This window comes from Eubalaena glacialis, chromosome 12 (genome assembly GCF_028564815.1).
Source record: "Eubalaena glacialis isolate mEubGla1 chromosome 12, mEubGla1.1.hap2.+ XY, whole genome shotgun sequence".
In the NCBI taxonomy this organism is placed as follows: Eukaryota; Metazoa; Chordata; class Mammalia; order Artiodactyla; family Balaenidae; genus Eubalaena; species Eubalaena glacialis.
Genome location: NC_083727.1, coordinates 25,710,673 through 25,737,730, shown reverse-complemented (window position 1 = coordinate 25,737,730; position 27,058 = coordinate 25,710,673). Strand labels below are relative to the sequence as shown.

General features: G+C 40.1%; 1 protein-coding gene across 3 annotated transcripts in view; it reads right to left on the bottom strand.

Moving 5' to 3' along the window:
* Positions 1-27,058, bottom strand: part of NHSL1 (NHS like 1) — a 233,096-nt gene that overhangs the window by 82,485 nt on the left and 123,553 nt on the right. The window contains exon 1 of one of the 3 annotated variants that reach the window (XM_061207471.1): positions 17,669-17,739. The exons of the other annotated variants lie outside the window; for them this stretch is intronic. Within the exon in view, the coding sequence (XP_061063454.1) occupies positions 17,669-17,684 (16 nt within the window). The 5' untranslated portion in view covers positions 17,685-17,739. Of the gene's footprint in view, positions 1-17,668; positions 17,740-27,058 lie in introns of those variants that run through there. 3 annotated transcript variants of the gene reach the window in all.

The window sequence follows — 27,058 nt, the reverse complement described above, 5'->3', positions numbered from 1 at the left end:
CACTAAAAGGGGAATTTGCTGGTTCATAGCATGCATATATCCAGCTTCTACGTAGATAATGCCAAAAAGTTTTCCACAGAGGAAAGACCAGTAGAGTGATTTAAAGGTATTCTTCCACATCAAGTGAGTACTCAAGTAAAAACAGAATTTAAAAATATTGAAGGGATGTTCCTGTGATTATCACAGGACCATTCTTAAATATCAAAAATAAATTAAAAGGAGAGTCTTTGCCTTTGAAAATCATCTGAATGATGGAAGCCCTTCTTGCCAAAGTTTCATGTAATAAAAGCCAAAGAGAAAACTGGTTGAAAGGGTCTTGGAAGGGTTGGCACATATAATAACTGGGCTAGCTACAAACTGGTAGAGACAGAGTAGCCTTTGGCCAAGGATTGCCATTTCTAGTCCTCACACCCTGATAGGTGAGACCTGGAACCTTACTGTGTCTGGGCCTTGGTTTTTTCACATCTGTAACGACCGAATCACACGAGTTGAGCTCAAAGTTCTATTTGGGGCACAAACTTATGTGATACAGATAGATAAAAGAGATGCTTCTGGCCTGTAAGAAACAGCAAGGATTCAGTCCTGTACAATCACTATATGCACCCCAAGCAAGAAGATATAAAACCATTTTATTTTGCTGCAAAATAAAAGACAACATAAAATTGGAGGTTAGCTACGCTGATACGTGAGGGAATGCAGCAGAGTTCTAAGGACAACTTAAGTGTTGGGGAAATATTTGGGGATCCGATAAGGAAGTCTATTAGGGAAAAAAATGATTTGAAAATATTTGGCCAAAATGATCACAAGATTAAAGATAAAATTTAAAATTTTATCTCAGGTCACAATGTTAAAACCTCATATTTTGTCATACACAGTCCCCACTTCTCTTCCTTCTTATATATGCCCCTTCCCTGCCCTCTCTTCTTTTACCCAGAACACCTGTAATATTCCAAATAACAAATTCCAGTGGGTTTGCCATTTTTCTCCAATTTTTATTATAAGCCATTTCAATAACTATGAACCTTCATACTTTTCCTGGAGTCAAGAGCTTGATTTTTATTCTTTTTTGCTTAAAAATACAAACATGTAAGTTTACTAATTTTCCTCTGCATGCAGTTTTGGCTACATTTCATCAGTTTTGAAATTTAACTTTCTCTGTATCACTACTTTCAAGAGTCTACTTTTGTATTTAAATATCCTCATTTCCTTCTATTTTTTACCTGCAATACTAATGAATTTTAAAATAACCTGACACAGGGTCTTAAGTTGAATAAAATCCATCTTGATAATACCCATAAAAATTTTGTCAATCTTGGTCCTTTTTTTAAAATTCCCCCAGCATCTATCCTGCTTCTTTACACTTACAGATATGCCTTAAAAAAGGTAATACACCCTGTAATGTGTGTAACATTAGCTTCTTTGTCTTTGCTTTGCAGTGTTTAAACAAGAAAGCAAATTGAGCCAGCTGTATAAGCAGCACACAAATCAGTGTTGTCTCTCTTCAGGCTCCTCCTTTTTATCTTATTGACATATGAGGTCAAGAACAGCGCTGTGAGGCTGCACTGGATTTTGTACGGATAAGGCTTTCTTTCGTAGTTACATATTTTAGAAACTAAAGTTATGTGCAGAGGAAAAAGAAAAAAAACAACCCCACAATGAAACACCAAAACCCATACAGACATTTAGATGAACGTTCCAGTGTGGCTCAGAAACAGCAGCCTGGGACAGTGAAGCAGGAAAGGCAAAAGTGCAACAACAGCAAAAGTTTCTGTTCTTTTTAAAATATGAAGTGACAACAGAGTAGTAAGGCTTATAAGGCTTGTCGCACTATGAAAACAAATCCCCTCATATTCGTTCGTGCATAGCAGGTGAGTTTATAGCTCCCGTCACTGGCAAGTCAGAGTGCAGCAGGATTACCGGTGTTCGGGCACTTGCTGAGAGCATCTGCATATGAAGAGTAAAAACAAGTGGGTACATCCCTACCAATCCACTTAGGAAACAGAAAACGCTGAGTGAAAGGATCCTCTTTGACGCTGCAGTGTCACAAACAGCAGTTAGATTAACAGAGGCTATGTGGCACTTAACACACATATAGGACAGAAAGAAAAACAGCAGTTAACAGTTATTGGGTCTAGACAGGTTCCAGGCAAGCTTTACATGCATTATACCATTTAAAGTGCATGAAAATCTCACGAGTTAGGGAATTACCATCTGTATATTAGAGGTGAAAGAGCTGAGACGCAGGGAAGGTAGGTGACTCCTGCCCCCTGCCATACAGTCCCCTGCAGAGCTGAAGTCACCAGTGATCAGACAGCTCCACACAAGAGCCTGTGAACTGGATGCCAGACCTGTCTCCTAATTTATTCCTCCTCTGAGGTTCATGGGCCATTTTCCAGTTCATACTTTGTAATTTACTGGGCACTAGTAAATTGTACACATAAGACTCAGGTGAGAGAATCAGGGAGAGAAAGCAAGTTATTTGACATAATTATAAGGCTTTGTAAGTAAATATAATGTCAGATGATTATACGATAAGCCTAAAATATCAAGATTTTGTTTCTGATATTTCTTTTTAAAATATATTCCTAATACTCAGAGAGAAAGTGGAGTAATGAAGAATTATAAAGAGTGGTAGAATGGAGAGAAAAAAACCAAAGGTTTCCACTCAGAAGGAAGGGATGAAACATATTTAGAAGAAAAACAATAAATAAGTAGATCTAGTTTAATAAGTGTGCCCAAGGAAGTGTGAGGGCCAAGGAAGAAAGGAAATGGAGAGAGACAATTTAGTAGCCAGCCTGGTCTTCAAACACCACTGGGCAGGAGCTTTGCTCTCATATTAAGTAAATGTTTCTTTTGAAAAAATAAATATGCAGAGACAAAGACAAGAGACTGACTTAGAAAAACAAGAAAATGTAGACAATATCTGAGGGATGAAATGAATGTGCAGAAGGTCAAATGAAACTCTTATTTCCAAAGTCAAAATTATATCTCAAATTCATTACACATATAAAATAAGCAAAGCAAGCAAAAAAAAATTTTGTCAGGTTTTTAAACTTTGTTGGCGGTGCTGCCCCATCAAGTCAGTAGCCCATTCTATTTAATTTTCATTCTTCAACTAGTCATTCAAAGAATTATCTATAAGGTTGTTATTCTGTGTTCTGAGAGGGATAGATACATTTGTCCTCGTAGGCGGTCCTCAATTTCTACAAAGGCGAGTGAGTAAGCAGGGTTATCAACTCTGTTAATTTCTGACTCTGCTATTATCATCCTATGCAGACACAACTGTTTCCTATTTTGATACCAAGTCAACTGTTTTAATATTAACAGGGACAAATTCACCACATTGACAAAGCATGGCCCTGACTTAAGTCTTTGCCTGTCCTGTACATCACAAATAAAATGAATGGCTTTTAGAATTGCAACATGAGAGTACAGTATTTCTTAAATTAAGTCACAATCAAATCCTCTCTCTTCTCCTTAACAAAAGATTAGTATATTTCAAGCATTTGGGGCTTGAGGGGGCCTTTGACAGAGAATAGCTCTCATAAAGGCAATATTAGAGAAACTATGCTAAAAGGAAGTAAACATCTCAAATATCCTACTTTTATACAACACTTGGAAAAATTGAGAATGAGCCTTTGATACTGTACTACCAAACACAATCTTCATTCCTCAGATTTATTATCGTTAACCTTTCCTGAACAAAGTCAGCACATAATAACGTAAGATTCCCCTGGTTGATTTTTCCACTGGAGCCTTTAGAAGTCTAAGACACACTCATGGGCATGCTTCGGGTCAACTCTGATGTTCCGGAGGTCAGGGAAAGATCTCAGATCAGCCAGAAGTAAAGACCCCTCAACAGCTATCAGAAAGAGCATTTAATTTTAGTGTCTGTCAAACATAGCCCATTCAATATGAAGGGCCACCAGAAATCAAGTCTCCTAACAGAAAGGTTCCCAAACTAAGAAGCTCCCATACGTCAGCCCCATTTTTGTTTTAACAAAATACCATGAATTCAGCACCTTAAAACAATACCCACTTATTTATCTCAGGGCTGTACAGCTCTGAAGTCCAGCAGGCTTGGCTGGGTTCTCTGCTTAGGGTCTCACAAGGCCTAAATCAAGGTGTCGTCTGGTGTGGGCTCTTACTTGGAGGCTATAGAGGAAGAGTTGCTTCCAAGCTCATTCAGGTGTTGGCTGAATTCGGTTCCTTCTCAAGGTTTCCCGGTGGCTCCCCCCATCTTCAAGCTGGCAAGAGCACACTGAATCCTTCCCACACTTGGAGCCTCTCCCACTCCCCCTTCGCCAGCGGCTCTGCTCTTTAAGGCCCATGTGATTACATGAGGCCCACCCTAGATAATCCAGGCTAATCTCCCCTTCTTAAGGTCACTGAGTAGTAACCTTAATTACATCTGCAAAGTCCCTTTTTGCCATGTAGTGTAACACGATGACAGGCATGGCGCCAGGTGATGAAATCGCGGGGCCAGAGTCTGCATATCACGGTTGGTAGAGCAGAGGAGCAGTATTCCATGATTTGGATTCCTGAGTTCCAGAAGACTCAAACATACTATCTTACCTTGATAATCAATTATGGCTCCATCATTAAATTGTTTATCTGTACTTGTCTTGAATGGGTTAATATTTTTGGTATGCACCACCATCCAGGTCATAAATCCCTAGACCCGAACACCTGGCTTTGGTTGACAATATCCATGTCATTTATTCCTACAGAATAATGTGGTCCTGCATCCCAAACATGGTTTTCCCAGGGAAAACCCAAATTACTTTAGGACTTTTTTTTGGCATAGTTACTTCTTCCCAGACCAAAAAAAAAATCTTACTTGTGCAATTCTTAATGCATTTCAACTCCTTGGAACCTACTTAAAGAGAACAGTTGGAAAGGAGCCTCAGTATCCCAGGTGTGAACAGTTTATAACTTCATACACGGGCAGGGTAATGTTTTCTATTTTGCTTCTAATACTAAGCCAGATGATGCACCAGAATTTTCCCTCATATTTTTAAAGATTTTCAAATATGAATGAATTAACTCAATCAAGTCTTATGTGATTCTTGGCATCAAGGACAATGACTGATACACATGCCCTGCCTTCTAGGTTCCTATTGCCTAGCACAAGAAGACAGACAGCTGCATGACAATGTGACAGGCAGCACGGAGGAGAGCTTAAAAACCGGCTTTGGAATGTTAGTGGTGGAGAGCTTCCAAGACGAGGTAATGTATGAACTAAGTCCTGTCGGTCCAATCTAAATGTTAGGTAGATGTGACGGGAGAAACAGATAGTCCTCCTAAGCTGAGGGTCCTGACACGTGCAAAGAAAGATGAGCAAAAGTGGTGAATATGGATGGGGGAAGAGGCAAGTGAGAATTGAGGCTGAAGAGGAAAACAGGGAGATGTTCTTTTATAAAGGGCTCCCCTGCATCATATTAAAGAAGTTAAACTTTATCCTGAAGGCCATGTTATGGGGGTGGGGGAAACTGAAGAGTTACAGTAAGAGAAGAAACATGATGAGGTCTGTTACATTCTGGATAGGGTCTGAAGTAGGGGATCAGAGAGCAATTAGCCTAGAATCAGAAAGTTAGACTCCCGATAAACCAATAAAAGCATGAAATGCTAAGTCATCACACTAAGGCAGTGCTAGCCCAGGGGATGAAGAGGAGAGGCAGGTTCCAGAACATATTAAAAAGGTGGAATTGACAGGAAGTATAGGAAAATGAAAGAGGAGGAAGCAAGAGAATTGCCAGTTTCCCCAATAACATTCCAGGTACTTTATCTCATTTGATTCCCACAAAATCACCCCATCAAGTAGGCAGGGCAGCCACTTCTATTTATTAGATGGGGAAAATGGCTCAGTGGTTAAGTGGCTTCCTCAGAGTCAGTAAATGATAGACTCAGGATGAGAAACTCTCTCTGACTCCTAGGTTAAGAGTCTTTCTGCTTCACATGCAACAATTTTACTCGTGGTTAATCACATCATGCAGATTTCAGGCTCACCATCCTGAATGTGCATTTTAGTAAGATCTCAACTGGTCATTAAAATGATGGATGGGCCCACCGTTTTCATTTTATTTGAGCTGAAAACACAACCTACAGGTTAAAGTTCCTGTAATTTTTAATAACCATAATAGTTCACAGAGGTAAAGGGGAAGAAATAAAGTCCTTAATGCAGCTAAGCACTCATTCACTAACAGATATTAATAAAGCACCTCTAGGTACACTCTGATATAAGGTCCTGAATAATAACCAGCTTGTTCTCATAGTATCTAACATGGACAGAAAAACACAGGGACCAAATTGTAAGCATATTGACGGAGAAAATGGGGAACAAGTGTTGTAATGGAAATAGAGTGAAATGCATACAGGGGAACCCTAGAAAATAAACCAGTGGATCTGAAAATTTAGAATCAGGGATAGGAAGGTCAAATGAGATAAAATTTCAATAGAAATATTTAAATAGATGTAAAAAGGAAAAAGTCCCATATTTAAATGATGACTTGCTAAGAGAAAATAATCTCATATTTCTAAAGATAATTTTATCACTTTCCTTTTATCTACAGTCAACTGCCCATTCATGGGACTATGCATTGGAGCAGAGTTTTTTGTTTTGTTTTGTTTTTGTTTTTTTCCAATTGAAAACTCAAGAGGGAAGAAAATGCTTAAAGGCTGCGCTTCTCCTTAGTGAGTAAATCCCCAGTCCTTTAGGAGAAGTGTAACCACTTCAGGATGGTGCTTGAGAGGAGCCAGCAGGGGACTGGCCATTTCCCTGATGGTGACCTGCCACTTCAAAGACCAAGAAGGTTACCTGGGAAGCATGTCTCCCTCCCTGTCACCACAAAGTCTAGACTCATTTGTTCTGAATGTTTGAATTTCTAGAAACACATTAACCTTCCTCCTCCTCTCTGATCAGCTTCCCCCTCTTAACAAGCCATTAATGACTGAAATCGTTGCACTAGATTTTTCTATCAGGTTGCTATAGAAAATAAAACTTTGAAAGTTAAAAATCTTTCTTGCTCTGCTTATTGCCTGCATATTTTCAGTCCCATTGAAAGTAGAAAAATCCACTTTTCTATTTTAAGTTATCCTCAGAAGAGTCCATTTATTTTCATGGAGAGTGATGGATGAAATCCTTTCCACCTAAACTAGGTTAAATATTACATTTTCATTCCTTTAATCAAGAAAGAATTGGAATTCTTTCTTGGTCAAGATAATGGGATAAGCCCTCAAGGAGCTTAGAATCTAGTGGGGAAGCCACAGCACCTTTCACTACCAAACACACGACGTGGTATGTCACAAAGAACCTGCAAATCTCACTCAATGAGTGGGTCAGAGCCTGCCCTCCGTTTTAATAATGCTATGAAAGGGGGAAAAAAAAGCCGGGGTTCTATGAAAGAGTAAAATATCAAGCACTTATCATGAGAGGACTTTTTGATATTCCTTATAACAAACCAAGGCTCAGCAAAACAAGTATATGCATAAGAATAAAAACTGAGCTGCTTATTAAATATTTCTGTTAGCTTCCTAATATGGATAGGCTCCCTACTGTTTAGTTCTAACTTAATCCCTATCCAAAAAAAAAAAAAAAAAAAAAAGCCATGGGAATCAATTTTCCAAAATTCCAACAGAAACTCTCTTTATCAAATTTATTTCTTAAAAACTAAAGGTACACCTTGGTAGCTGCATTAAATACACAAATGGCTACATTTGATGATAAAATGAGACAGATTGGAATGATCTTCATTCCCACTGCAGAAAAGATGAAGGCATCTCATTAAAGACCACACCTTCCACGAGCACTGGACAAGAACACTACTTACCTGGGGCTGTGGTTTCAGCATGGAAACCTTTGCATTTTCTGCCAGAATAAAGGATCTGACACAGCTACAAGTTCTGTGGTTCTTAGAAAACCACTTTTCTCCTCTATGGTTTAGTTTTGGCCTGTGATTGATGTTCCCAAAACAACGAGAAATTGCCAAGGCTTGAGCTTTTACTCTGAGTGAAAGGTGTTTTGAGCAAAGGAGTGGCATGAGCTCACTTAGGTTTTCAAAGGTTCACTCTGGCTACTGGGTTGAAAACAGGCTCTCAAGGGAAGCTGTGAGAGTCGTCCAGGTGAGACCCAGGCAAGGAGCTGGTAGTAGAAGTGGCCAGAGGTAGTCAGATCCCAGAAAAGATTTTTTTTTAATTGAGTCAATAGGATTTTCTGACATTAAACGGGGGAGGTTAAGAGAGAAACAGGAATCTTATATGACTTAAAGGTTTATAGCCTGCTCAACTGCAAAAGTGGATTTGCCACCTATGGAAATGAGGACGGTTGCAGTGGGACAGATGTGGGGACAAAGCGGGAAGGGGACCAGGAGTTCATGAAGTCCATTAGACATCCAGTTGGAAACATGGAGGAGGCAGTTGGATATTCACATTTGAAATTTAGGGGAGAGGTCCCAGTTGGAGATAGAAATGTGGGAATTATCAGTACATCACAAATACTAGATTCCCTTACCGAAAAGCAGCAAAGGGCTCGTGACACTGATTAGAGAATTATCTTAGAATTGACATGAGAATTCTCGCTGTGCAGTGAGGAAGCACGACTCTGGCAGAGAGAAGCCTGCCTGTTCTCTCGCTTCTCTATCGGGCACCCCTATAGCCTGACCTAATCGTTGACATCACAGAGTTGCTAGGGGCCAATATCAAGCGGGAGACAGAGAAAGGTAGCTGGTCTTCATACACAGAGCAGGAAGGTCACTTTCCAATGTTGAAATCAGGGAAAGGGAAAATTAAAGAAAACCTAGTCAAACACTGTCCAAAATAGCAGTCGGGGAGAACCCTTTGGTATGTCATGTGCCAAAGGAATCTCATCTATTTTAGGGGCTCCTGTTTTCCCCTCAGTTCACAGACACTTTATCTTTTGCAGATAACACTCCAACAATGGATCTATTCAACGATTTCATGAAGGTGAGTGAGAGGCGGGAGCAACTAAGACAAATTCACTTCTAGCCAAATTTGTTACTATAAGCCAAAAAAGCATATAAATAAAGATTTATAATGTCTGCCATACCAACATTAACTTTCTGTGGGAAGCAGAAAACATACTGGACCTTTAAGCTTTAGATGTTCGCAATAGGTGACTGAAAAGAAGCTGTCTCTGTTGAAATCATATAATCCCAAACCTAAAAGTGATGGCAAATATCAAACTAATGTTTTATCTCATGTTAACCAATGCTTTAAATCATGCTTAAAGCCATCAAAAATTTACTCATCTGCATTCAGTCCTTCCGGCGTTTATGCACCCTGCTTTTTTGGAGGAATGGACGCACAATGTCATCTTTCGAGTCTGCTACTTTTTTTTAACTTCCTTTGTAATTTATTGACAATTCAGCTGGACAACTCGTACACTCACTAACCTGTTCTCTCTGAGGTGGAAAATGGGCCAATTAGCAATGGAAGAAGGAATTGAGTGAAAGGAGAAATACTCCAGCAATTAAGGAGAGCCAGTTACCGATTCCTCAACAGTCAACCTGAAATAAGGACATGTCTACCTATGAAGGATAAAACTACCCACCCATCCGTTCCCCTCATCTATAGATATGGAGAGATTTTTTTTAATACAAAGCAGTTTTATAAAAGGCACCATACGAGCAGCCCAAGTCTTGTTTTAAACTTTTATCAAGTATTTGTTCTGCCAGGAACATTTCCATTTCCAAAAAGGAATGGTTTTCGTCTCAACTGCTGTGGGAGCAAACACTTCCGCTGGAGCAGTTAGAACCGCGTCAGGATACTCTCCTTGGCCTCCCCCGCTTTCAAAATATTTGCGTTGCTACAGTGCTCATTTGCCAGTATATGTGACTTATGATTCTTTGTATTCATCTGGGTGTATTTATACAACGGTGATTCCAGAAAACTTTACAAAAGTTGGTGTAAATATGTTGCAGTGAAAAACCAGAAGGATATCTGCCTTTTTTCACTATATATGATAGTTAACATTGTATTCGCAAATTGTGGTAGAAGTCGGTCTTTACTTGCACAAGCCCAAGGTAAGTCTAATCAGTAACTTTATGAAGCACTTAGAGAGGTCACATCTAACTAACATTACTACATACTTGTGAGAAAAGGTCCAGCATTTTATGTAAGTTATTATTTAATCCTTGATCTTTTGTCAGGTAGCTGCTACTCTCAAAGCTAAGGAGATCTTTACTCAAGCTTATGTTATTAACGGACAGAGCTGGGATTTCTTGAATCTTCTTCATAGATTAATCTGTTAATGTTTTGTTATCTGGGTCATCATTAGCAGGGAAACCCTTTAAAAAGTCTCTGGCTTTGCTTTGTTCTCAAAGTCAACCTTGGGGAAAGAGGAACCCCCAAATCAGGCGCAAGCAGTAGTGCCTTTTGAGAGGATAGGAAAGCAGCTGGAAAGGTCTTGGGTGCCGAGGAGACCTGGGCCTGGGAGAAGTCCAGGACCGTGTGAGATGGAAGGCTTTCCTGGGTCGGGGGGAGCCAGGCACATGGTAAGTACCCATTAACATCTGATGAATTAATACTTACACCCTAAATTCTATCAAAACAGTTTGGTCAGATGTGATGAACCTCAGAGGTATTTCAGAATATCAACAAATTTTGGATGAATCTAGATATATAAATTAGCCACCTTGGGGTAATATTGGCCTTTTTTTGCATAAAACTAGGTATTCTGTTATAGCAACACTTTTGCAGGAAAAGAAGGAACTAGAGCTTCCTTTGTCCTCTTAAAAATGAGGAATGGGTTAAAGAAAAACTCCAAATTTCTAAGAGATGGCCAAGGAAGGAGAGACGGAGTACCATCTGGGGCTAGGTGCTCCCACATGCCTTGTTCTCCCTCACCATGCCAACTCACAGGCATCTTCTGGGGCTCCCTTTTCATTTGCTGAGGAACCTTTTCTGTTTGAAAACAGAAAAGTCACAACTCTCAGCTTCTTGGTTTCCCCAGCCAACCTTCTACCAACTCTGGAATCTCCTGGACTCCTGCCTTTCCTGAAGCCACCTTAACCATTCTGGACCCCCTCTCTCTTCCCTCTCCTAAGAACACCCCCGGCGAGTCGCAGGGCATCCCTCTGCCCCTCCCCCTCCACATATCAGAGAGCAGAGGCACGTGTCCCAACTTTCATTCTAAAAGTTTCCAAAGCTTGCACAGTTTCACTCAGTGAAATAAAACCATAAGGAGCATAGATGTCCTCTTATGGTCATCAGAGGAGGGAATTTTTCTCTTTTGTTTCCAAATGCTGTCTTGCCTCTTGCCAAATTTCTCAAGAACAAAACATGTAATACATAATCTGACCTTTGAAAACCCTTTATACTCCACTTAAATATAAATTCACTTAAACTATATTTCAACTCCCAGTTCCTAAAGCTCAATTTATGCTATTTATATCTTTTTGTTATAAGAAGACATTCCAATGAAGAAGTGGAGACGAGCACTCACATTGCTCTTATCATGCAAGCCCACCCCCCAAATTAAATCCTCATTCAAGCCAGCATGGCCTTTGTCTCAATGGCTCTCAGTATTAGCCACATTTTGACAGTAACAACAATACAAATTCTAAACCCAATTTAAGTTAACAAAATCCGATAAACATGACATAATCAGCAGATGGAGAATGGACATTGCTAATATGATACCCAATAGTTTGTCATTATACTACTGCCTGTCAAATGAAGACCTCTTAATTTCAAATCCAACTGCTATGTATGATTTTATAAAACAATGGACATTTTTCAAATCTAGGAATATCCATCTTCTTACCCTGCGTCCCCAATACGTTCAATCATGCAAAAGCTATTAATTGCTTAAAGGCCCTTAGGTTGTTCCGGCAGTATTTTCTGCTGATGTTTAAAATAGAAAAATACATACCCCTGCGTACCTTTGTGCCTGGCTGATGGTGGTGACATGATGTCCTGAGTGGTAAATTGCCTTTATCACACTGGTCCATCTGCCTTCATCTATTAACTATCACCTTTACTAACGCGTGTGCAGATAACTGATCTGCACCTTCGTAACTAGAGGGAGTTCAATCCGGCTTAGGTATAACGCAGCCCCCTCAATGAGCAATCAGAGGAGGAGGAGAGGAGGAAAGGGAAAAACTAGAAAAAAAGAGACACGGAAATCAGCAAATAAAGAAAACAAAAATAGGTAAAAACGGGACAGGAGATATTCAAATGGAGAATCTAACAGAAACCTCTGCCAAAGCTTTTGGTAATTCGAGTCATTTGATTCAGTTCCACCAAATCATCCAGGGTACTATCCTTGCACAGAGCATGCTCCACAGACAAGCAGACCCCCGGCCCTGCGCGCTTCAGGCAGCAAAGCTCTGTTAACTGCTCTTTCATTCCTTAAGGATGGCATCTCCTAGTTTTTATTATATCACCTCTTCAGCACAGTGATCTGGCTTCTACTGCAACATATTTAAAAGCAAGATTTTGATTAGTAGTGGAAGGAAGAAAGAGAACTGGAAAGCATGATAAAGTTTTCAAGGGAAAGACAAAGGAAATAAAGGGCTAGCTTTGTTTGGTTTATTAAATTTCAAGGGCTTTGCCCGCCAGTTTGAAAAATGCATGATATCATCAGTGTGTTTATTAAAAGTGCTACTTTAAATTGCAGATTTAGCAAATGTGAATTCCTCTTGGTAGCTATAGGTTATCGGCTAGCAATTATATGCAATGTTTAAATGAAAGGAGGAAAGGCTTGCAGGACTATGGTCCTAAAGGCTGCTCCTAATTTAAGTAAAACTCAAAATCTGAATGTATGATAATGAAATGTCCAGATTCACACAGATGCAATATTCCCAGGGTCACTTTGCATTTTGATTGTTCAAGCCTTTTAAAATGATGCTCAGAATCAAATAGTAAAATTGCATAAACTTTGCTCAACACTTACTTGACAGGTTATTACGGGATTTAAGAAGGGGTGGGGAACCTTCCAGAGCAAATGGTTGCTTGCTAACTTGAAAAATGCACTTGTTTCAGCACAGAAATAACGAATCTGTTTCTGATTCCAGACATTATTTTCCAAATGCTGCCAAGAAAAGAATCTAAGGAATTCTTTTACATGTACAACATACACGAGACAACTGGAAAGAGGCCTGTGATCTGTTCCAGGGTGCACGAGGAGGAAGGACAGAGCTGAATTTCTACGATGAACTGCCCTCTCGGGAGCAGAAATACATGCCTGACATAGTTCATAGCTGTAATCTCCAACATAACTCTGCTATTATTGGACAACCTAAAGGCTTTCCTAAATCTGTAACTTGTGAAGCAGAAAAGGATGCAGACAGGACCCTACCATGCTGAGTATGTAGGCAGCTGGGATACACCCACTCTACAGAATGCACCACTTTTCCAATCCATGAAACTCAATTTCTGGATCTTGGGTGACAGTAAGAGGAGAGTAAGGGAAAGAATCTAGTCCAACCCCAAAGCCAGGTTTAAATCCCTGGAGAGAATGCAGGCCAGGTAAAATCAATATTAAATTCAGAAATTAAGATTCACGATTCTCATGAAACGTACTGAAATTATTCTTAGAGTACAAAAGGATGTATGTATTAATCCTTTCCATATTAAGAGTGAGGACACTAAAAAATACCTTATGTTTTAAACGCAACTACACGGAAGTATCCTGCTTTAACATTTCAAAAACTAGGTAATGAGAAAGTCAATGATTCAAAAGTACATAACTTAGCATGCATCACTTCTGTTATATTAATAAGGGAGGAACTTAACAGAATCCACTTTGGAGAGAAGGAGATAATAGGAGAATTCTGAGAGACCGATTCATCCCACAGCCTGAGCTAGCTAATACAACTGTTTAAATTTTTGGCTCACACCGAGCTGACTGCAGTGAACTGAAGTTCAATTTTGTTTTTTGTTTTTCCCCGTCTCAGCAGGATCAGAGTACATGAAGGAAACTGGATCCTTTATAGGAAATAAAAAGGCAACATTTTCTTTTGCATGACTGATCGTAGTGGGTACATTCAACCCTTCTACCTACACATACAAACTTGTCAAACTTGCAATGCTACACATCTCAAATACACCATCACAGCAGCTACACTGGACAGCCATTCTTACAGCTCTCCATTAAATACACCTCCTATAATGCTACTCTCAATCCATGTGACTATGCATGGTCCATTCTAATAGGGTGACTAATGTCCCCCCCAAAATCCATGTCCACTGGGAACCTCAGAATGTGACCTTATTTGGAAGTAGAGTCTGCAGATGTAGTCAGTTAAGATGAGGTCATATACTGGATTAGGGTAGACCCTAAATCCAATGACAGGTGTCCTAATAAGAAAATCAAGTGACAGAGAGTCACAGAGAGACCCACAGGTAGAAAGGCCATGTGGAGACAGAGGCATAGGTGCTGCCACAAGCCATGAAATACCTGAGGCCACCAGAAACTGGAAGAGGCAAGGAAAGATTCTGCCCTAGAGACTTCACAGGGAGCAAGACCCTGCCAGCACCTGAGGTCACACTCTAGCCTCTAGAACTGAAAGAAGAAATTCCTGTTTTAAGCCACTCACTTGGTGGTAATTTGTTATAGCAGCTCTAGGAAACTAATACAGAAGTGTCTACTAACTATACAGATTTGTCTACTTACAAGTGCCAACGCTTTGTTACCAGTCTACAGTAAGATTATTACTATAGGAAACGAAATAAAATGTTTAAGAACTTTATTACACCTGTTTGACATTGTGGTGACAGCCCACAGCATGTGATTTTATGTTTTACAAAATACTTATCTGTGATAGATTGGAAATTAAAAGAAAAGGATAGTCTTCAGAGTTAGAGATGTACTGAAAAGATAATTAATATTTATAAAGATGAAGCTGGTGCACTGTAATTAAGAAATCTGCATTTTCTGAATTGTCTCGGAGAAACTTAATTATGTTCCATGCAGTTTTGGAGGTAAAAATATTTTATCCTAATTTTTTGAATAAAGTCATCCATGAATGGTATACAATATATGCATGGTAGTTTCCTGCGAATCATATTATTTGACTGGCTGGAAACTCACTTCCCAGACTGCTGATTACACAGTGAAGGAACAACACACCTCAGCTTTGTTAACGACAAGGACCTTGGCAGAACTTGAGAGAACATCTTCCCAGAGACTGGGAGCTCAGATGTTGCCCATACGAAGCAAACAAACGTGGGTGGAGTGAATGTATCTGAGCTACTTCAATGGCAACAGTAGATGGTGATTGTAACTATACGAGCTATTATAGCCAACAACAGTGACAAAGATGACATCTCTCTTCCAAGAAGGCACTTTTTCTAGCACCAAACTGACCAAAAGCTGAGTAGACGAGACTTCAGAAAAAAAGTAGTATAAATGGAGAAAAGGAAACCCTGCATCCATGTGGGAGGCTGTCTGATGTGTTTTCTTCAACAATTAAAAGAAATACACAAAGACACGATTGAACCCAAAAGAAGGGCAATCATGCTTCCTTTAATACCCACGCTAATCATAACCAATAGTTCCTAGGACCTCAGGGAGCCACAGAAACAGGCCAATTAATGAAGTCCTCTGAAAAAGCCTCCAACAGAGGGAAACACAAATGCAGTAAGAACACGAAGCAACACAAGCAGCCCTTAATATTCCTGTGTTTAATCTCACTCACCATGACTTTATCTTGGGTTGGCCTCACATGTAGGACAGAGGGCAACCTAAAAATCATTATTGTAAATCAAGAGGCTATAAATCACAGGAAGAGAGCAAAATGTCAACTGTTGTCCTGGCTGCTGGGAGATGGGAAAGTGGGTTGTTTTTTTTAAAAGGGATTGTGGAGTCCTGATTAGAACACACACTTCAGCATAAAAGCATTCAGTTGTCATCACATGCCATTCACTTGACCTTCTAAAATCTCCCAAGTTACCTCGGAAACTAAGAGTCCATGAAATTGATAGATTCTTTAATAAAATGAAATTGCTGTGATGGGAATGGGTGGAGGCAAACACGCTGAAGCAGCGGAAGTCATGCCCTGCAACAATTCCACACCTGCATTCAATTAAAAATCCTAAACCGGAAGCTGTCATTAGATCATAATGATTTCAGCTGGGGAAATGACACTCGGTTAGGAGGCACACTCATCCAATGATACTGAATTTTGGCTCTTCATAGTTACACTTTTTTTTTGAGCAAACAATTTTTTGAGAAAGCATCAGGAAAGCCCATAACTCATTTCACCTAAAATTATTTTTCAGAAATATTCAAATTCATTTCTGCCGACAGGGCTTCTTAGAAATCCATTGCAACTAGATACACTTTAGAGTAAGAATTAGTTGAATTGTTTTTTTAAATAAATTTATTTATTTATTATTTATTTTGGGCTGCATTGGGTCTTCTTTGCCATGTGCAGCTTTCTCTAGTTGCGGCGGGCTCTAGGCATGCGGCCTTCAGTAGTTGTGGCACGCTGGCTCAGTAGTTGTGGCTCGTGGGCTCTAGAGCACAGGCTCAGTAGTTGTGGCGCACGGGCTTAGTTGCTCCGCGGCATGTGGCATCCTCCCGGACCAGGGCTCGAACCCGTGTCCCCTGCATTGGCAGGTGGATTCTTAACCACTGAGCCACCAGGGAAGCCCCTAGCTGAATTCTTAGGGAGAGAAAGATGTGATGTTCTTTTCTGCTTTTACCCCGTCGATTTGATCAAATTTATACCAACCATATAAACAAACAACCCAAACTCAAAGTTTAATATTAAAGACTTTGGTGGTTTTTAAGGTGTCAGGGTTAAATCTGTAAAGGCTGAGACTAGAGAACCCTGGTCTACACCTCAGTCATAGACTCAGGACAAAGGGGCAAATCAGCAGAGCAAGCCAGGGCCACTTTCTTTCCAAAAATTGAAAAGCCATCAAGAATTTCACATCAACACAATGATATACACTGAAAGATATGAACAAAATAGTCTACTCTGGTTCCAAGGAAATTCATTTTAACTCCCCCATTCCAACAATCTCATCAAGAAACACATTCTTAAATGCTTAAATTAATTACATTATGACAAGAGCTGGAAGAAAAATAGTGTTGAAGAAAAAATAAGTGCCTAAAAAGAGAAAATACTCTCCAACTGATGGGGGAATCACTACATATATTCATATATTGCCCATCTTCCAGTGCTTCCCGAAGCACTATAACCCATACACACATAGCTAGAACGAGAAGTCTGTCCTACGGTAAAATTAGTTTAATTCCTGGATTCACACGTTAAAGCCGAAAGCAACAGAATCGCTTCCCCCTTACTATTCACTCTAACCCTTTACACAAGCGACTCATCGCATGGAAACTTCTCTAACAGGACTCATACTACAGCTGTAAACCATTCCCACTTAGACTATTAAGTTTCCTTTCATTCTAAACTTTTAATTACTTTTGCCTATGACAAAACACATCCAAAACGCATCCAAACAGAGAAATATCCTCTCTGTCTAAAAGAAAAATTCCATCTCCCCAGCAGGAGGTCTTTCTTCCTGTTTGCAACCAAAAAAGAACAATGACTTTTTCACTTTCATGCTTAACAAAACTCCCTCAAACTTTGATTCTAAGAGAACTAGCCCTGGGATTTAGACTCTGATGCCAAACGAACATTTTTCTAACTGTAGCTTCACCACCCCAGTGGGTCCGAAGCCCCCTCACCTTTCAGGCAGAACATAGTGAGGCAGTTCCATGAGGGGCCAGTGCTCCACGGGCCGGGCCGGTGCAGGCGGCAGTGCTAGCACAGCTGTCTCCCAGCCCACCTCCCAGCCCTCACTGCCAAGAGCGGGGCAGTCAGCCAGCGCCTGGGATTACAGGAAGCCACTGCCCAATCCCCAGCTTTCTGGGCTGAGCTGCTGACACCTCCCTATCTTTCATACGGAGTTCCACACCCTGGAATCAGCCAGGATCATCTTGGAAAGTGAGGGGAGCCGGGGGTGAGCAGTCGATATTCGTGTGGTACGGTGCGGGGCAGCACGAGAGCCAGCCCGTTTGTTTCTCTTATCTCTCAGCATTTTCCATGGCAGCAGATGGGGCAGCTCACGTGACCCACAACACAAAAAAGAAATCATTCGATTCGGTTTCACTGTTTGCTATTAATTCTCACAACTATTCTTTGACATCATTATTCTTTTGCTAGTCACACTCTTTTTTTCGGATGTAGAACAACTCATATACTGGTACAGAATTAGCACTGAACATTATGATATGAAATTGTGCGCACAGCTGAGTCTACATAAATGGGTGGATATGTGTGACGTGCTCAAAACAGTGCCAGACAAATAGTAAAAGCACTACAAAAGTGTCGACTACCACTATTACTACTACTATTAATATACTTGTGTGTTAGGATAAAAAACGTGGAGGGTTATTTATTTATTGTTTAATTAAAAAAAATTTTAAAACATCTTTATTGGAGTATAATTGCTTTACAATGCTGTGTTAGTTTCTGCTTTACAACAAAGTGAATCAGCTGTACATATACATATATCCCCATATCCCCTCCCTCCTGCGTGTGGAGGGTTTTTTAAAACTTCTATGGCACTGCCATTTTTCACATGAGGAAACAAAGATTAATATAGTTAAGTTGGCATCGGAGTATGTGAATATCCAATGCTATTGTACCCATAAGCAGAGTATTACTTATCTCCCCCTCCACGGGAAAGCTAAATTCACTCTTGCAAGTTCAAGGTTTACTTTACTGTGAACTCTTTAACACAGGTTAAAAAGGGAGAGAAGGAGTTTTATTGCAGATCTGAAGAGAAACAGTCTACAGATGTGGCCTCGGGAGCACCCTGCCTGAAAGTGCTGTCTGAACCGTGAGTGGCCACCCCCCGCCCTCAGACTCTCCTGGTCACAGGAAGTGACCATTGTTCACAAGGCCCGTTGCTGTGTGCAGGTCTTCCTTTTGACTCCACAGGATACAGGAAACTGACTCAGAACCAATCTATCTGTCTGTCTGTGTCCTGGGGTGCTTGCTGCAGCCCTGGCTACATACGATGGCTGCTCTGAGTCTTTTGGCTTTCGACATGAGGTTCAGCATAGCCTAGTTGGGTTTCTGCTCCTCACCTTCCAGTATCTCTAGCAGGGCCTGGTTAATAAGTTCCCTACCATGAGGAAGTCACTGTACTAGTTGCTATGACCACAGAGAAATGGAAGAGGTTCTTAGCCAGAAGCTAGTTGGGATGAAAAGAAACCTGCATGTGGAATGACAAACAGTGATATTAACTCTTAGAACAGAACTGGAAGGAACCAGCTCGTCTCATTGGGGAAACCGGTTCAGAGATGAAGTGATTTGCTCAACTAAGTAGCAGCTGCCTCAAGATCAAAGTCGAACCACCTGATTCAGCCTTTCCCATCTCAACATGTGACCCTCCCCACAGATGGTCGGAGTCATTCTTCATCCTTTCCTATCTCAAGTGGTCTTCTATGCAATGTATCAATTGCAAAGATATTCCTGAAAGTATTCTTGCGGGTTAGATTCAACTTTTAAAATTGTACACAGCGAGAGAAATTCTACACCCTGGAGAGTTAAGGCTTCGGAACATAGGTTAGTACCCAGGGTTTGGGGTGGTTGCATGCTTTTAACAGCACTCTATGAATACTCACAGTTAAACCTTTTAATATAGAGATGATTTGATGTGCTAGAAAGAACACTGAATTGGAAAGTAAAGAGAACATGACTGTAGCCACATCTGTAGGCTTATCTAGCTGGTCTCTAGAGCAATTCCAGACCTGTAAAGGTGCAGATTGAAGGTAGGGACTAAATTACTCTAAGATTCTATCCTTCTAACCTACTCCATTAATTTTTTGCTGTGACATATGTAGATATGTATATTAATATAACATAAATAACCATTTTGTTAGGTGCATTATATCAGGAAAAAAGACAATCTTTGCCTTCTTATGATTTAATGCAAGAGGCAAGTAGGTAAATAAATAACTGTAATACAATGTGATAAGTTATATAATAATTATATAATAGAAGAATATGCAAAATTGATAATGATCAATGACAGCTTCTTGCCTATTACCATCTAACCAAGCTACAGGTTAAAACATCTATAATTTAATGTAATGGGTTGAATAGTGTCTCTCTTCCCCCCACCCCACCGCCCTATTCCTGTCTACCCAGAACCTCAGGATGTGACCTTATTTGGAAATACAGTCTCTGTAGGCATGCTTGAGATAAGGATCAAGATGAGATGACATCTTGGATTAGGGTGGTGTTAAGGACAGTAACAATGTCTTTAGAAGAGATAGAAAAGGACACACAGAGAAGGCCATGTGAAGAGGCAAGGATTAGAGTTACGTGGCCACAAGGCAAGGAATGCCTAGAGTCATCAGAAGCTGGAAGAGGCAGGGAAGGATTTTCTCCCTGAGCCTTGGGAGGGAGCATGGCCCTGCAGGCACCTTGATTTCAGACTTCTGGCCTCCTGAACCAGAACAGAAGAAATTTCTGTTGTGTTAAGCAACCACATTTGTGGTACTCTGGTACAACAGCTCAAGGAAACGAATCCATTTAGCAAGGTAGCATCTGTTGGAGAAGGGGTATGATATTTTTTTTTTCTTTTTAAACGGACTTCAATTTATGATCACAAGGGCTTAAAGCCTATTTTCCCCATATCACTGTACTTACTATGGCTAAATTTTTACTGGAAAAAAAAAAATCTTTCCATGATATAACACTGCTAAACAATACAAATTCCATCTTCTGTTTGATTAGCGAAATGATAGGTATCACCATCTGAAAAGTCACAGCATTAAACACAAGCAGTGGAAATGGAATAGGCTTTTATTAATATCAAAAGATTATTATTTTAAAAAATAAATCCCTTGTTTCACCGTCAAACAACTGTGAATAGGTTTGAGAAATAAAACCTGAAAAGGCACACTGTTTAAACTAGGAAAAAAGAATAAGAACTATTCATTAAAATTATTATCTGGGGGTGGAGGGAGAAGAGAAATAGGTGAGGGAGATTAAGGGGTACAAATTTTCAGTTACAAAATAAATGTCACAGGTATGACATGTTCAGTGTGGGGAATATAGTCAATAATTATATAATATCTTTGTATGGTGACAGATGATAACTAGACTTACCACAGTGATCATTTTGAAATGCATAGAAATATCAAATCACTATGTTGTGTACCAGGAACTAACATAGTTCTGTAGGTCAATTATACTCCAAAAACAAACAAACTCATAGAAAAAGAGATCAGATTTCTGGTTAACAGAACGTTGCAGGGGGGTGGGGAGGAGGCGGAGCTGGATAATGGTGGTCAGAAGGTACAAACTTCCAGTTGTAAGGTAAATAAGCACTAGGGATGTAATGTACAACATGAGAGATATAATTAACATTGCTGTATGTGAGTATGAATGTTGTCCAGAGTAAATCCCAAGAGTTCTCATCACAAGGAAAAAACATCTTTCTTCTATTTCCTTAATGTTCTATCTACATGAGATGACTGTGCTAATCATTTCATGATGTATGTAAGGCAAACCATTATGCTGTACACCAGTGCTGTATGTCAGTTATATCTCAATAAAACTAGAAGAAAAAAATTATTATTATCTACCACCACTGATCACTGCTAGTGAAATTCAAAACTAAATCCCTAAGGGGACTTCCCTGGTGGTCCAGTGGTAAAGAGTCCACCTCCCAGTGCAGGGGATTCAGATTCGCTCCCTGGTCAGAGAACTAAGATCCCACATGCCGAGGGGCAACTAAGCCTGTGTGCCACAACTACTGAGCTCGCGTGCCTCAACAAGAGAGCCCACGTGCTGCAAACTACAGAGCCCACGCGTGCTGGAACCTGCGAGCCACAACTAGAGAGAGAAAATCCTCACGCCACAACTAGAGAGAAGCCCGCGTACCGCAACTAAGATCCTGCGTGCTGCAACTAAGACCCGACGCAGCCAAAAAAAATAAAGAAAATAAATAATAAATAAAAAAATATAAAGCTAACATAGTTTTTTTTATTAAAAAAAAAACAAAACTAAATCCCTAGGAAGCCTGCGTGAAGGGAGCGGGCCAAGCATGATGCTCGCTCGCAGAATTTACAGCCCTCTGGACAGAACAAAGGTCTTGCCTTTGCCAACCATGACCTTAGAGCCCAACCACTTCTCTCCCTTGTAGGATTACAACATCCTGCATCATGTTAAAGTTTAATATTATTGTCTCGGTCAGAGGGAGTGGCAGCCACACGTACAGCCAAAAATGTTTAGATGCTCAGGTCTTCCAAACCACTCCAGTGCTATTTCATTTGCCTGCTAAAAAAGTTTGTTTGGTTTCAATAAAATAATGGGGATGCGGGTAAATTAGGAATTAATTTGCATAATGCATATAATGAATGAGTCTAGATGGGCTCAAAATTCTTTGTTCCTGGCAAAACAAAAAACAAAATTACAAGAAAAACAGGCAAACCATATTTTTCTTTATGCATCCTGATTTTGACTCTTACCCAAAAAAGTCAGACAAAGATGGAAAAACCCTTTTCCGTACCCATTCGAGGGTTTGTTTCGCATCAACTAGAAAGGTATTCAATCAGGCAAGGCCTGTTTTCATACCTATATCTTTAGGCATACCTCAGTGCTTTAGAAGTCAGAGGAGACTGAAGACATATTCCCAAACACCAGTGCTCCCATTTCCCCCTATACTGCCAGAAACTGAAGATGCTGAAACCCTCTGGTGCTGCTTATATGAGAATGACCACAGAAGAAGCCATTCTGGTGGCCAAGGCTGAATGGCACTCTCTGAACATCTTACCAAAGTGTTAGTCATTCCCATCTTATCCACTGTGCTAGGATACTTCTGTTCTTACCAATATTCTGAATTTCTCAGAAAAGAGAGAGACTCAGTCTGAGTTTTTCTGTATATTTATTACTACCACAGAACCAAGAGAAAGAAGGAAAAAAATGACAGCCTTATAACTTTAAACTGGCTAGTTTAAAGCTACTACTGGTTGTAGTACTCCAGTCTGGCCACCTCTGTAGGCAGTTTTTGGTTCATCATTGGAAAATCCGGCACACAGGACTTTGTTCTAGACTCTTCCCCCTCCTAACATCATCTGACCCTGCACCCTGTTTGATTTTTCTGCACTCTGCAGCCAGCGCTGACCTACTTGATCCCAAAGGCAACCTTCATCCTCTCTGCAGTCATTTTTCTCTCAGGAGACGTTTCAGTCCTGGCTTGTTAAAAAGACAGGTTACTTTGTGCTGAACACAAACCAACTATGAAGCTCCAAGGCACCCTGTAAATACTGCACTGGGGGCTCTTCAATGGCTTCTGGCCTCAGGTAGCCTCATTCGCATCACTGTATTTCCTCCTGGAATCATGGAAGTTCTGCTTTAATTGGCCATTTTAAAATATACTCTCCTGAGCCAGTTCTTAGTTATTTCTTTTTTTTTTTTTCCTTCAGAGCCAAGTCTAAGTCTAGACTTCTTGACATCACAACCAAGAAGGAAGCCCTCATTTGGTTCCTTATCATGAAATTTGTCTCTAATCTCATTCATGGAACCCTAGCTCTTCTAACACCCAAATGATTTGATTTTTTTCTTTTTTCATTTTTCTTTTTTTAAGAACCCTTGGGCCCCTCTGGTTCTATTTCCCTAGGGAATGTAAGAACGAGTGTCCAAGTTGACCTGAGCTCTTAGCTTAGATCATCTTACAGCATCTCCTGATCTCCCTTAGATGTGCAGAGCTGCCTTGACTCCATTGCTGTCCATGGGGCTCCAGTCTAGCCCATGTAGGAGCACAGTATGCCTCCTAGGCAATGGCAGCAGAAAGGAGCCTTTACTGTGAAACCTTGCTCCATTCATCCAGCCTGATGGAGCTTCAAAAGGTAGTGCTGATGGCTAAGATGTTTCTTCAAGTGACAATATTCCTTTATAACTTTATAATAGTTTATTTTTTCTTTCTAAGTCTGACCTCTTAACCCACCGTTATACCTACTACATCTTTCCAAAAGAGCACTTAGTGCTCCATTCTCCCTCTTAGGGGAGAAAAAAAAAAAAAGAAATCATGTTTCCACTTATGTAAAAAACACAAGAATAAATCCCGAACTCCTCATCTAGCAATAAATTTGGACTTGAACTCAATTCTTTTCCCCAAAGTTTTCGGCCATATTCCTTTCAGCGGCCCCATCTGTAGGCTTTGTTCCATATTCCATATGGTCTCATACCTGCACTATCCTGGATCAGACTATTACTGTCTTTGTCTGGAATACAGCCCCCATCCCCACAGCCTGTTTTTTTACTTCTCTGAAGCCATCCTTGACCTCGCTCCTCTCCCCCAGCAGAATCCCCAGCTTTATTTACGTAGCTATGATGGTGTCACAATTCTGTCTGCCCACCTAAAATGAGAGCTCCTCAAAATAAGGACTTGCTCATTCACACCTAACCTCCAGTGCCCTGTGAGGTGCCTGAAACACAAGAGATGATCAATGCTTATAGCATAAACCAGAATTATCACTCTACTATTTCACCCAAAAGTAAATAGTGGAGAGTGTATAAAACCTGCATGAGATATCTATCCAAGAGCATAATGATTCCTATGAAAAGTCATAAAAATATTTAACATATTCCTTAAAAATTAAATAGATATTATTTCCCCACATACAATTGTACTAAAACTCAACATTAAATAATAGTTACTGAATAGTTGAACTTATGGTGGAATTTTTATAAATCATCATTTCTTTAAACTAATAGTCCAAAGGAGGCCTCATTTTCAAACCCACAAACACAGATACCATTCTCTCTCAAGGCAAGTTCGTCAGAGCAAACTCAGAAGGCAGTTTTTCCTTCTCTCACTCAGCCTAAATTAAATGTTTGAAGGATGATGGAAGTAGAAAAGGAAAAAAAAAAAAAAAAGAATTTTTCTGGAAGTATCCATACAAGAATGTTGAGGTCAGTGTGTCCAGCTGGAGGAAGGTCACCAAAAGATGTCATAATAATGACCCCAGATCCCCTTTCTTGGTGAATTTATAATGGAATGTATTATAGGAGAAAAATAAAACCACTAGAGTATAAATTTCATCCTCTTAAAGATTTGCCATTGTCAGTGTGCCAAATACGTGCGTATTATATTTTGGAGAGTCTAGGTTAAAACACATCAAAATAAACTCATAACCTTTCATGCTGTATATTTCATCAATGTGCCTGTGGAGGGACTGACTCCCAAAATATACAAATCAATGGCAACCCTCCCCACAAAAACCCAACCAAACTAAAATAAAGAGGTCATTTGTATCATTTTTTCCTAAGCATCTGAGTAATGCGAGGAAGTTAAAACAATAGCCAACCTTCAACTCTAGAAACAGGTGCAACTCTTCTGTCCACAAAATCACCATCCTAAATCATTCTAAAGAGAAGTCAGACTACAAATCAACAGTATTCAAGATCATGTACCAGCCAACCAGAAGGAACACAAGTTCTGCCACAATTTACTTGTTAGTAAAACATAAGCCCATAACCAGAGAGAGTTACTGGACTATAATTACTTTTAATCATCAAGCAAAAACATAAACATTAAAAGGAAGACACCAAGTTAAAATGCCCAGGCTCCTGATAATTTCTGCATAGATAATCAAATAATCTAATGTTTAAGTGACTTAAGATTTATAAATTTAAAATATTTCATTTTTGATTTAGAAAATATTTGAAAAACTCAAAGCTCTGTATGAAGAACTAGAGAATTTCCATTTAAAAAAGGTAGTTTAGGGCTTCCCTGGTGGTGCAGTGGTTGAGAATCTGCCTGCTAATGCAGGGGACACGGGTTCGAGCCCTGGTCTGGGAAGATCCCACATGCCGCGGAGCAACTAGGCCCGTGAGCCACAATTACTGAGCCTGCGCGTCTGGAGCTTGTGATCCGCAACAAGAGAGGCCACGATAGTGAGAGGCCTGCGCACCGCGATGAAGAGTGGCCTCCGCTTGCCGCAACTAGAGAAAGCCCTCGCACAGAAACGAAGACCCAACACAGCCAAAAATAAATAAATAAATTAAAAAAAAAAAAAAGGTAGTTTATTTCTGAAATCACCACATTCTTCAATTTTGACCCACTTAAACCTTGGGGACAGCGCTTAAAGGAAAGAGCTAATCATTTCCCTTTCAACTGCCAAGTCTTCTGAGCAATCGGCCAGTTTGAAACTTCAGGAATAGCAAGCTATTTCAGGACCCATAGGATTTACAACAATAACGGTTTGAGGAAACCACAGCGTTTAGGCTCCTTCAGTCTTTTTCCCTGTCCTTAGGAGTTTAAAAATAAGCAAGAAAATGATTCTTCAAATTGGCAGACCAATTTCAGGGTGGCGTCTTGCCACAGGGCAAGATAATCACAGAGTTACAAGATCCACAGAGGACAGAGTATCCCACAGAAACAGCTCTTTTCTGATCGTCCTCTTTGATCAAGACAAACAGATCCGCGCTTTTTCCATTTTTATTTTTGTTTTACCTCTTCCTCCCTCCCTTCCTGCCCCCCTTCTCTCTCTCTTCCTCTCTCCTTTTCTCTTTCCCTCTTTCTTCACTTAACATCAGTAAAGTTCTAATAAAAGTCACCTACAATTCTGTTGATGGAAATAGCTGGCATTTACTTCATGTTCTATTTTTATTTAACACATCTCTGCAAATTCAGCTATTAAGGACAATAAAAATCTACAGTTCCTCAAGAGGAAAAAGTTTCTCTGTCAAAAAACAGAATACTAAGTTCACAGTTTTAAAATGCACTTATTTCTCTCAAGGCAGGTGTGCTTCTGAGCACTCTATTAAGTTATTCAACTGTCTCTAAGGACTTCAGCTCATACAAAGGAAAGGCTGCAGGCTGAGACCCTTGGGGTTTTCTGTTTGGGTTTTTTTTTTTTTTTTTTTCCTTCAATTCTTTCAAACCTGATTGAATTTTGCTTTTGTAAGCAGAGTAAAAGTGACACAGGAGAGCCTGTTTCCAGCGTCGATGCTGTCCCTCTTTTGCCTTTGCCATCACCAGTAAGTTGCTTGTCTTTGGCACATCTATTTAGAAAACTTTCTGTGTGATACAGAGTGGGTGAAAAGCTTCC